This window comes from Armigeres subalbatus, chromosome 1, assembly GCF_024139115.2.
Source record: "Armigeres subalbatus isolate Guangzhou_Male chromosome 1, GZ_Asu_2, whole genome shotgun sequence".
Taxonomy (NCBI): domain Eukaryota; kingdom Metazoa; phylum Arthropoda; class Insecta; order Diptera; family Culicidae; genus Armigeres; species Armigeres subalbatus.
In genome coordinates this window covers 112,622,220-112,635,377 of record NC_085139.1, presented here as the reverse complement: position 1 = coordinate 112,635,377, position 13,158 = coordinate 112,622,220, and the positions used below count along the sequence as shown (strand labels likewise).

General features: G+C 43.6%; 1 protein-coding gene across 1 annotated transcript in view; it reads right to left on the bottom strand.

Moving 5' to 3' along the window:
* Positions 1-13,158, bottom strand: part of LOC134206439 (uncharacterized) — a 234,118-nt gene that overhangs the window by 84,307 nt on the left and 136,653 nt on the right. The window contains exon 11 of the mRNA XM_062682155.1: positions 10,178-10,449. Coding sequence (XP_062538139.1) covers positions 10,178-10,449 — 272 coding nt within the window. The remainder of the gene's footprint in view (positions 1-10,177; positions 10,450-13,158) is intronic.

The window sequence follows — 13,158 nt, the reverse complement described above, 5'->3', positions numbered from 1 at the left end:
CGGACCATCAACTACATCAATCGATGTCAGACCAGATGATACGCAGACCGATCAACCAGATCGTAGCCACAGAAGACGACAGCGATTATGAACAGGAAGCGCCTGTAAATCACGTCAGAGGACAGCAGCCGAGGAGCAGACCGGTAGCGAGTGGCAGTTTTCATGAAGCGACACAGCAGGAGCTTCCTGCGCGCCAGAGAGAAAATGTAGAGCTCGGTCCGGGAAGAATTAGCTGCTGGAATTGTCAAGAAGTAGGTCACGGGTGGAGGCAATGCACGAAGCCGCGTAACATTTTCTGTTACGGATGCGGTAATCTTGGGCGAACAATAAGATCGTGTGAGCGCTGCGCAAGAGTGGGAGTCGCGCAAGAAAGCGCAAGGCAGGAAACTAGAGAAGGGTGCGAGTCAGGGGAATTGAGCATCCCTACGTCGCCAACAGTTCCCCAGCAACCATTCGACCCATTATTACAGGTCTACCACATAAAGATTAGAATAAGTAAGTGTCCACACATTAGGGTAAAAGTATTCGACTATGAGACAGAAGCATTGCTGGACTCAGGGCAGGGATTAGTATACTTAACTCAGTCGAGTTAATTGAGAGGTTTGGATTGAGATTGCAGCCGGCAGCCATTCGGGTGTCCACCGCGGACGGAGCGAGTTACGCATGCCAGGGTTTCGTAAATATTCCGTTTACATACAAGGATGTGACGAAGGTGATACCAACAATTGTGGTTCCGGAAATTTCGCGCAAAATCATACTGGGAGCGGATTTTTGGGACGCGTTCGGAATTAAGCCGATGATTGACCTCGGTAAAGGACCGGAAACTTTGGAGACGGTGCAACATGAAAGGAACGAATCAATCTGTTTCACTCTCGAACCGACCAGTCAGGTACCGGATTCTGCAAAGGAGGAGGAAGACGAGACTTTAGACATTCCGGTGTTCGAAGGGCCAACGGAAACGATACCAGATCCAGAGTCTATCGAAACGGAGCATGAGTTGAGCGCGGAGGAGAGACAGCAATTAATGACGGTTATTAAGGGCTTCGAGCTGACCTCGACGGGGAAATTAGGAAGAACTTCTTTGATCCAGCACGAAATTATACTAAAAGAAGGGGCGAAACCACGTAATCCGGTGATGTACAAGGGTTCACCATATATGCAGGAAGCGATAAAGAAAGAAGTGGAAAGGTTCAAAGCTCTAGACGCAATCGAGGAATGTTACAGTGAGTGGACTAATCCTCTCGTTCCGGTGCCGAAGAAAAATGGGAAGGTGCGCGTTTGCTTGGACTCCAGAAAAATCAACAAATTGACGGTTAAGGATACGTATCCTATGCGAAACATGCAGGATATCTTCCGCCGACTGGGCAAAGCCAGGTATTTCTCCGTTATAGACCTGAAGGATGCCTACTTCCAGATCCCATTAAAGGAAGAGAGTCGGAATTATACGGCGTTCAGAACTTCGGAGGGGGTGTTCCGCTTCAAGGTGCTGCCATTTGGGGTCATCAACGCACCATTCACCATGTCGCGGCTGATGGACAGGGCCCTGGGTTTCGACCTGGAACCGCGAGTTTTCGTTTATCTCGATGACATTGTCATTGCCACCGAGACTCTGGAGGAGCACCTACGCCTGCTCGAGATAGTAGGGAATCGTTTGAGGCAAGCAGGGTTGACGATCTCGTTGGAAAAGTCACGCTTCTGCCGGAAACAAGTGATGTACTTGGGTTATTTACTCAATGAGCACGGCATAGCGATAGACAGCGGCCGGATTCAGCCGATATTGGATTATGCCAGACCGAAGACGCAAGAGGACATCCGTCGGTTACTAGGCTTGGCAGGATTTTACCAACGCTTTATCAAGGAGTACAGCAGAGTGGTGGCTCCGATAACTGATCTCCTGACTAAGGAAAACAGGAAATTCACATGGAGCAAGGAAGCGGAAGAAGCGTTCCGTGAACTCAAATCTATTCTGACGTCAGCACCTATCTTGGGGAACCCTGACTTCAACAAGGTATTCACCATAGAGTCCGATGCCTCAGATAGGGCAGTTGGAGCGGCTCTAGTGCAGGAGCAGGATGGATTGACCAGGGTCGTAAGCTACTTTAGTAAGAAGTTAAATCGAACACAAAGGCGATATTCAGCGGTCGAGAAAGAGTGCCTAGGAGTTTTGTCAGCGATCCAGCACTTCCGGCACTACATCGAGGGCACCAAGTTTCGAGTCGTAACTGACGCGCGAAGCCTGTTGTGGTTATTCAACATCGGGACGGAGTCGGGAAACGCGAAGTTGATGCGGTGGGCTTTGAGAATCCAGGCCTACGACTTCGATCTGGAGTACCGTAAGGGTAAAAGCAATATTACAGCGGATTGCTTGTCACGGTCGATAGAAGTAGACGTACTGACGATCTCACAACCAGACATGGAGTATGATGCAATGCTGGACGACATTCGGGGGAATCCGCACAAGTTTCCGGATTACAGAGTGGTAGATAGTAGAGTCTTCCGGTACATTAAATCCAGTAACCGTTTAAGCGATCCACGGTTTTCATGGAAGCAGTACCCTCCAGCCGCCGAACGAGGGGAAATCGTTAAAAGTGTCCACGAAAAAGCTCACTTCGGCTACGACAAAACGCTAGACGCGGTCAAGCAGAAGTACCATTGGCCGAAGATGAACAGCGACGTTCGGAAACTCTGTCGTGAATGCTTAAAATGCCAAACCAGTAAGGCGGGAATCGGAACATCACACCACCAATGGGGTCACAGAAACCGGTGGAGTATCCGTTTCAGTTTGTGACACTAGACTACGTCGGCCCGTTACCTGCATCTGGCAGAAGCCGACACACATGTTTACTCGTAGCTACCGACGTTTTCAGTAAGTTTGTGTTAGTGCAATCATTCCGAGAAGCGAAGGCAAGCTCGTTGGTCGAATTCGTAGAAAATATGATTTTCCGGCTGTTCGGGGTGCCGGAAGTTATTCTGACGGATAACGGCTCGCAGTTCATCTCGAAACAGTTCAAGGAACTTCTGGAGACCTATCATGTGTCACACTGGCTAACACCGGCATACCATCCTCAGGTGAATAACACCGAGCGTGTGAACCGCGTAATCACGACAGCAATTCGAGCGACCCTCAAGAAGGACCACAGGCACTGGGCGGACGATATTCAGGAAATCGCCAATGCAATTCGCAACGCCGTACATGAGTCCACGAAGTACAGCCCATACTTTATCGTATTTGGTCGCGGCATGGTGTCCGACGGAAGGGAGTACGGTCGAATAAGGGACAATTATGAACCGAGTGACGATACCGGGGATTCTACTATTGAACGACGCAAGAAACTGTTCGAAGATGTCAAGAACAACCTGACCACAGCTTACCAACGACACGCAAAAACCTACAACCTACGGTCAAACGCAAACTGTCCATCTTACACGGCGGGAGAAAGGGTGCTAAAGCAGACCTTCGATTTATCTGATAAGGGGAAGGGTTTCTGCAAGAAACTGGCGCCGAAGTACGAACCTGCGATAGTACGGAAAAAGCTGGGTACTAACTCTTATGAGCTGGAAGATTTGATGGGAAAGCGACTAGGGGTCTACTTTGCGACCAGTTTGAAGAAGATGCTTCCTCATCTGAGCCGACCGTAGGCGTTATAGTACTTGCTAAGCTATGTAGCTCTAATAGAGTAACAACAAATCTATTCAGATGACGAAACACCTTCGGGTTCAAACATCATACGGACAATACTCGACGGACTCGCTTTTGGAACGTTTTCGAACTGACCAGGGCTGAGGGTACCGAGATTGGGCCTAACACATTCAAATTCCAATAGGATTCCGCAAGCTATGTATCGAAAGTGACCACAACGAATCAATTTATCAAAATACCTTGAAGGGCAAAGCAATCAAGTCGTAAAAACCTATCAAGACGCGTAAACTGATTGAGATTTAAATTCCAATTGGAATCCATTCGCTGTTTGCGAAATGTAAATATGTAAATATTAGTATATTAGTTTTCCTAGTCCCTAGCCCTTAATTTAGAATTAGTATAGAATATTAGTAATTATCTATCACTCACTAATTTTTCCAGTTTTGTTTTTGCGTTATTTGTTTTCTAGTTAAGTTTCTTTGCGTGTACATAGCCGTAGTCCAGTCGGAGTTGTACATATTTATTATCCTAAAAAGGGAATTCGTAGATTAATAATTTATTCAAATGTTAGTAAAATTTGTTGATCATTGATTAGTAGTTACCGTATAAATCGTTCGTTGTTGACAATTTCGTTCGTTTGCATATCATTCGTCGCTTTCTCAGTATTTTCATCGTTTCCCATCCGTATCCATAAAATTCCAATTAGATTATTTTGTCGAAGTTTACATCCCCATTTAGTCCAAACACGTCCCGTTTAGTTATAGGTATTTCGTTATCGTCGTTGTCCATTCCCATCCTTCGTAAACATCCATCATCCTATCCACATCCCGTTTTGTTCGAGTTAGTATCCAGCTTATCCGCATTTCTCTTTTGGGTTGGCTCTTCGTCAGACCTATTGTCCAGTTGATCTGTCCATCACCGATGCACCTGCGAAATAAACAAAACAACCAACTTACACCGATGAAATTGGAACAACAAAGTGTTCTACTATCCTGAGACTCATAAGGACGTCCTACAAGACGTCCACTGCCGCACTTCATGTCGTTTCCGCACTATTTTTCGCGATTTATTACATTTTTTGCATCGTATCGTCGTCGCACGCGCACGCGATCCTCATTCACTTCACTTACATCTATAGTTCTCTTGTTGTTGACAATGTATGGATGGTAGACCGGTAAAGAAATTGTATGTGAGTGTGCCAGAGTTCGACTGTAGCTGGATTCTGTAGTGAAAGATTGTATGCAAGATTTGAATGACTGGATGGTTCTTTTGTGAGTATGTGTTTTCTTGAAGAGCTTTCGCAGTCGGCTTGACCAGGCGTAAGAAAGTTCTTTTAAGAAGCTTTTCGTATCGTGTTCTCAGTAAGCATATATCGCGGATAGACTTCCGTGGCAGCGAACTAGAACGCGATGCAGTTAAATAAGACAAGGAGTGGTTTCTCGCGTTGCTCGCTACGTGCTGGGTTTGAGATAACCAACAAACTTGTCGGTTTCGTCCACTTAGGTGGAAACTTTCGTGAATGTCGTCTTCGATTATCGGCAATGTCCTGGTGTATGAAGACAATGTTTCGTTATTGGTGTGCGCTTGCTCAGAGTATTGTCGACAACTCTGGAGTTTAAGCCGTTTATCTGTTTGTGTTTTGATATTTTTTGTGAATGAATGAGGTCATCAACAAGCTTCCGGAAATTTGAATGGTAAACTTTCCTAATTATTCGCTTTGGACAATAAGTGTTTTTGGCCTTCCCACATTTTCTTTCTTCAATAAACAGTCGTTTAAGTATGTGATGGGTAAATTTTCGCTGGAGACCGGAGACTCACGTCGTTGATGGTCAGTAGCAGACAGGATCTGTAATGGAACCTGATCTGTAAATAGATATGGAGTTGACTCAGGTCAACGATGATCATATATGACCCCGAAAATTTGAAGTTTGATACGGAGACGACTTGTTTGGCCTACGAAAATTTGATTGGTTATTGTCATCTCCATTTCAATGCCAATCAAATTTTCGTAATTTTTAGTGGGGAATGATGTAACAAGTACGTTTTCTTATTTAATTGAATCCCATGGAAAATCTATAATAGAATTTCATAAGTTAGAAAGTATTGCATGAATGTTCGTTTTGCTTAATAAGATCCCTAAAGTTAGTCTCCACACAATCGCACACCTCACGCCTTCGAAATGGTTGCATCTGGCATACAAGCTAATCAAGTGAGTTCCCATTACCAGTTACACACGCTAAACATGAGACCCAAGCCAACCGCGCGTCATTTCGCTATGCAAATTAGCTTGAATAGAGGGACAACGACCCGCAAATGCGCCATTCAAAATACATTGACCTTCCTTATTCGACTTTGGACTCTACTTCCAAGATCGGAGAGGATTTGACTGGATGTTTGAAAGCCGTCAGAAAGAGATGTCGCGATGCCCGCTAAATCTTTTATGTCCAATTGCGAGAATTAGCGTTCGTGATATTATCTTCGGGTAATATCACGGCAACCGGGGATTATTTTACAGATTCGCAGTTAATCTGAGGCAATTTCCAACTCTAATCGATCACTTCGATTCGATCAGTGGAAGAGGCAAAAGTGGTCCGTATTTGTTTCGCGTCGTGGTGTAATTTAAAATGTTAGTTTGTGACATGGTAGCTTTTTGTATGATGTGTTAACTTTTCTCCTTTGTTCCCCTAGTTGATCGTCAATCTGTAATTTGTTCGATCTAAGTTGCGGCAGTGCGTGTTACTAGTTTAGGAAAGGTAAAAGTGCGATATAATTGCAACCTAGTTAGGTCCCCAACCAAAAGTGCGTGTGCGTTTCTTTTAATTAGGTGCGAGGCAGCGAAGCCATTTGCCGTTACACCACCATCCCATTAGAGACCGCTTTTGACCCCACTCGTCGGCGTCGAGGTAATCCCGGGGCACACGTGGCCGGAAGAGGGCCGCGTCACGTTCCTTTTACGCGCCCTAGACAGGCAGGCTCATCCAACCCATCAGCGTCCAACCGACAGCAGCGAGAACTATTGTTCCACGAACGGACGCATGTGCCGCGTTCAAGCGTAAGACCACGCGCCAGGTGAGAGAGTCATCAACGATCGACACGTAAAGCCGTCGACATCGGGCCGGAGTAGTGCGTAAGCAGCTCTGTGTGCTCAGCCGCCGACTCATCACCATCCAACCATCCACGTAAAACCTAGGTAGTGAGTATTTGCATGCATTTTGTACTGTGAACGTCCATGCGCATGAGGCAATAAATTTCAAGTACTTAATTGCCTCCGTTAAATGATTGGTACATGATCAGCGAGTGAATGAACGGGTAACGCACAAACAACACGCACGATACACTGTAGGTTGATGGGGATTAGATAGTATGCGATAGTGTAGCAATATGTTAAAAGGGGAAGAAGAAAGGCCTAGGCAAAGGAATAAACGAGATGTAATAAAGCTCTTTGTTTGACTGTATTAAAGCTTCGTGTTATACTTGATGTGTGTGAATGTAGAAATTATAGCGTACAGCATACTGCTATTCGTCTCGAACTTGATGAAGTAGATTCCCGTAAATGTAGACAAACAGTCAGTCATCTGAGAGGGGTTCCCATGTCTTTTCGCGGACGAATCATCAATTTCAATTTGTAGTCGTGATAACTTTTCATTCTAAAGCGTGATTTATTCGTTTGATTGTGGAGAGCTGGGCCAGTGATGAAAACTGATTGTGAACGGTTAATTGTCTTTGGAGCGGTTCTGGTAGTTGCACGTACGTGATTTAGAGTCTTGCGGCGTCGATACGCTCACGCTAAGTACGACGGTTTTGACACAACCAGTCACTTCCCTCCCCGATTTCGGGAAACATTGACCCTATCCTCTGGATAGTCTCAGGCCGGGCAAACCTTAAACTGGTGGGTGGTCTCCTTCACGGAGTGGCGCTTAAGCCATCCATTTAACCGGGGAACGTGACGGGTTGGCGGGTTATAATTTCTCAGAGAATTTTCCCCAGAATTATTTTGGGATTTTCTTCAAACTCCTACGCTAGTTACGCTAGGAATTACTCCAGACAGCGTAATGTCTAGTTTTTTTTCGGAAATTTCTCTGAGAACACTTCGAAAGAACCTATGGAAACTCTTTGGGGAGTTCCAATGGAATTTCTTTGGTAGTTCTTCGGGGAATTTTTTGGGAAGCCTTAATAATTTCTCTTCCATAAATTTCTGTGGAATAAGTATTGAGTAATAAGTAAAAAATAAGGAGTAAGAAGTAAGAAGTAAGATGTAAGAAATAAGAAATAAGAAGTAAGAAGTAAGAAATAAGAAGTAAGAAGTGAGAAGTCAGAAGAAAGAAGTAAGAGGTAAGAAGTAAGAAGTAAGAAGTGAGAAGTCAGAAGGAAGAAGTAAGAAGTAAGAAGTAAGAAGTAAGGAGTAAGAAGTAAGAAGTAAGACGTAAGAAGTAAGAAGTAAGAACTAAGAAGTAAGAAGTACTAAATAAAAAGTAAGAAGTAAGAATTAAAACGTAGAATGTTAGGAGCAAAAAAATGATGACAAAAACGAGAAAAGAGAGACGAAAGAAGAGGAAAAAGCACTAAATTTGCTTACCAAGAAAAACTAGAAAGAATTAAAGCATTCTTCCGTGATTCCTAGGATATGATTAATATGATGATATACCACGTGGACAGGTTTTGATCAATTTTAGACACCCCATCTCCCTTAGTGTAGACAATTGCTCATCTGAAATTTCGAAAATTTTGTATGAGTCGTGGACATTCGTCATACTCCCCTCTCCCTCTAAGCTGTCCACGTGGTACATGGAGAGCCCCTAAACTAAATCTTTATTTCGTGTTTGATTCGCACTGACGAAAAACAACGGTGTCTAACGCTAGGTGGTAGGTATATTAGTATGTGCGACATCTAGTCGAAGACTGTGATCCAATCCTTTTCGGCCAAGCGAAAAAGAAAAAAAAAATCAATTAAAGAAATAAATTAATATTGGGTGGCATCTGTGAAAACTATATAGGTACCATTCAACAGTGATCACAGTAGAAGTCATGATATGATAGATATGGCAGCTTGTACAGATTGAGCTATTCGAAGTGAACTTCATTTATTTACAGCAAAAATCACATTACCATTTTTGGCTTAACCCTTTATAAGGCAGTGGCAACTATATTGCCACCAACAAATTATATGTTTTTCTATTTATCAACAAGAGCTCTACCTATTATTTCCCATGTAGTGGCTTTATTTGCTTCCTAGTAACACCCCAGATGAATTTGAGCCATAAAAAATTTGAAATGTCAATTTGAGAACAGTTTTTTTACGAACAAATCGTAAGTTTCGAATGGAAGAAGGATTTTCAGTTATAATTCGTTAAAAAAACGACAAACATAAATTTTTTCCCGTTGGTATTCATTATTTTGAATCTCCTGTGTTAGATTATTACGTGATTAGGGTGAAAAAAGCTTTACCTTTCTGTATATTTGGTTTTTGGATTTTTGACGAAATTGCGTTTTTCCCCTTGGGAACAAAAGTGCAAAAAAAATTGTTTTCGTTTGTAATGCGTTTTTCGACTAATACTCTTCACCAAAAAAAGTAACGTGCCTTAATTTGACTGGTTCTACGTAAAACCTAATTTTAAAAAATCTTTTATTTATTTTTTTGTTGCCTGTTTTCCCGCTTGCCGGGCAGTGGCAACTATATTGCCACCAATATTGTCCCGCTAGACGGGCAGTGGCAACTATATTGCCACCAATTTTTCAATGTTTCTGAACTGTTTAATGTATAACAAACATACATTTGAGTTTAATACCATGTCAACATTGTGTCCTATTGTTGTTTTTGTTATTTTATTGTTTAGATTCGTCTGCCTTATAAAGGGTTAATGTTAGAATAAATGTCACCACGAACTAGGTAGGGGAAGGGGGGGCAATATGCCCTAGCTAAGCAAACACTGCTCTATTGTCTTATTTGTAACGCTATTCATGGGTATTTTTACATTATGCATCAGTTAAACAATATAGCTAGTTGATGCCATTCAAAAATTGTCAAAAATCTCAATCATATTGATAATATTCACATTTCAAAAAAGTGGTGATATTTTGTTGCCGGAAAACTCATGAGGCAAAACGCCTTTTAGCTGGCGGCTCCTAGGGAACAAAGTACCACGCGTCGGCGAATCAGCATTCTAGTATGGATAGTCCGTGAAGACGCAAGTACTTTGTAGGTTATTGTCACTAGGGCGTTTTGCCTCGCCAAAATGTTAGATGTTCTTCAAAATGTGGAAATTATCGGTTTTTCCGACCTTCCCATGCACTATTTTGAAACTTTCTTCGTCTATCCTACATAATTTTAGATCTAGTTTTGTTACGGACATATTAATGACGGTAAATATGAGGGAAACCACAAAAGGCGTTTTGCATCGGGGGGGCGTTTTGGGGCCTCTTCCCCTACATTGATTGTCTGCGAAAATTGATTGTATGCCTCTGACCACTGCTACATATAGCTCGTAATAATACTCAAATGAACCCAAAAACATTAAAATCAACATTCGGCATACTTACCGCAATCGCAGCCCCGGACCAGGTTGGTCCCGTCCGATACATCCTCGTCAACAAGCGAGAAGCCGCCCGTATCCAATCCGAAGAGTGCATCGAACAGAAATCGACCGCCTCGGTAGTCAACATCGGTCTGATTACCGTACCAGCCCGTCGCTGCTCGACACCTCCGCGCCATCACAGCCAGCAGCAGCATACCGACAACGGTCACTATCACAGCCGTCGATTTGAACTTCATTTTTGTGCTCATCTTTTGTACGATTTTTTTTCTCTCGTTTGTTTGTTTCGATTATTCCACCTGTTTGCAACTATTTCGTACGTTTTGCATCACTAACTAACGCGCCGGCACGCGCACAAGTTTTGAACTTCCTAGCGAACGGGTGACGCAGATCTGAAGATGCGCCTCCAGCCCAAGATTGGTAAACTATCGATCACACACTCTCAAACAGCCTGGTGAAGTTAATCTCTTCAACTATGCAGGAATCCAGTATGATGTTTTAATCGTGTTCGTGCTCTCATAATATCTTCATTTCACTTTCTTCTTCTGTTCCGAGTACATTGACGGCACCGGCGGCGGCACGTGGTTTTGTGGTCTTCTGTGATGAGGCCCTATGAAAAATTACTCAACATTATATCTATCTCAGGTTTTTGGCCCTCCAGGCAATCCCAAGCTCATATATTTAGATGGTGAACGTTTTTTCCCAGCTGGGTCGGAACTCTTTCACTTTCAGTTATCTTCGGTGAGCGATCTTGACGACGCGACGCGAGTGACGCGACGGTAACGAAAGCACAGAGTCGTCTGTCCCAATTTTGTGTGCTTGCTCACTGGAAATCTAAGAGGACAGTTCTCAGGTGGCTGATGAATTAGAACGTTGGATGCGCGTTGGATGTCATATCAACAAATCGTATCGAATATTGAATAAAATTGAAAAGGCTGATTCGTGACGGGCCTGACTATGTCACAAGGTCTCAGCTTCCTGCGAGGGCAAGGTGAAGTGAAATGTATAGAAAAGCGGTATGAATGACGTAGTAAAGTGAGTAATCAGTTTTTTACACTCGTTAGCCGGGGATGGAGCTGTTTAGAGTTGCGAAACGGAGTGCCATGCATCATCTCAACACTCAACTCAACTCCATATAAGCCAACGCGCTTGACAAATTCCAGTAGCCAGTACGGTAGCTGCTGTATGGAAGTTATGCAAAAAGGTTTCGTGTTACGTTCAAAGGATTGAGAGTAATAGGGGAACTTGCACTTCAAAAATAGCCACACGAATGCGATAATCAACTTCCGGATCACATGTCAACGCCGTGGAAATATATGGAAATATGATCACAAATAGCAGTCGATTAATTTGTCGGTTGTAAAAGCGAGAGAAAGATAATGATGAATACTTCGAAAAAGATTGCTGTATCACGTTCCGTGGTATTATTGATTTTGTTGTCTAGAAGACAATAATGCTTATAAAATATTATTCATTAAGTATTAAGCACTTGAATAAAACTCGAGGCCTATGATCTGGAAAGAAAAAAAAGTGATGAATTCGGATTTTTTTTCTGTTTTCTATATTTTGAAACGGAAAATGCTTTTCTGCGAAATATATAATATGTGATACATAAATATCACTTACGACCGTAAATGTCGTTTGACCGAATAATAGTGAATGTAAAAAACGTGAAGAAATAAGATGACAATTGAGAAGTAAAAAAATGCGAAGTGCGAAGTGAGAATAAGGACGTTTTCTCACTGTGAAAAGTTCAAATGATGAGTAAGAAGAAAGCATGCGTCTCATTTTCCATTTCTTTCTCATCATTTCTCACTTCTCATTTCTAGCTTCAATCTTCTCACCTTTTGCAGTGGGCAGTTGTTAGTGAGAAATAAAGAGTAAGAAGTCACTTCAAACTCTCTCTCTCTCTCTCTCTCTCTCTCTCTCTCTCTCTCTCTCTCTCTCTCTCTCTCTCTCTCTCTCTCTCTCTCTCTCTCTCTCTCTCTCTCTCTCTCTCTCTCTCTCTCTCTCTCTCTTTCTCTTTCTCTCTCTCTCTCTCTCTCTCAATTTCTCACCTTTCATCTTTCACTGGGAAAAGAAAGAAGTGAGAATTGGGAAGTGAGGAATGATAAGTGAGAAGTGAAAATAAGACACATCACTACACACTTGTTGCTTCTCGCTTCTGATTTCATTTCACTTTCTCAATGGTCATTTTTCACTACTTCACTATTGTTTGGCCAAAAAGACATGTTTTTTTTTCTTCCTAAACAATGGAAGGGGAATCTGCTCAACAGACATCCTGGGTTGACCAGGAAGTGCGGGGTTAGGGATCACCGAGGGAGGCAGGACTACATCCCCGACCCGCTAAACCGTTTCCATAGCTGCCAAGCTCATAGTCCCTTCGGTACTACCAGAAAGTAATGCTTCAAAGGGGGGCCAGTGCACAACGCACCCTCGAGGTTAGCTGCGTGTCCTTGCAGCACCGAACATCGTGACTCGCTTTTTTAGAAGAACACCATGGTATCGTGCAAGCGCATTGCCGGCTTTCCAGGTGGCATTACTACGCACTATGTCCTCGGAAGGTGGGAAGGGTCGACTTCGCGACAGGGTCTATTCGCCATCACATAGAGGGACTTGCCGACGCGGTGCCTACGCCTGCCCCAGCCTTGACGAGGACCCCTTTCCTACTCGGGCTCGGAACCCGCCCGGTTGACCGACACCGCGAAAGCGACGATACCATTTTGTTCTTCGCATGGCCACTTGTTCGATAAAAGGATCGAGTTCGACCACAAAGCATGACCACCGGCATGACCCATGAAGCCGACTGCGATCCCTTGGACCACCTCTTATTTGCGCCTGAACTAGCCATCCTTGAGTCCACGCGCCACCTTCTGTGTAGCTCCGAGACGATTTGGGCGATAGCCGATAAAACGGCGTTCCAGCCAACTTCATCTTTACACATCCTTCGAACTAGGTTGTCCGGGGTAGTGTCCAGACCACATGTGG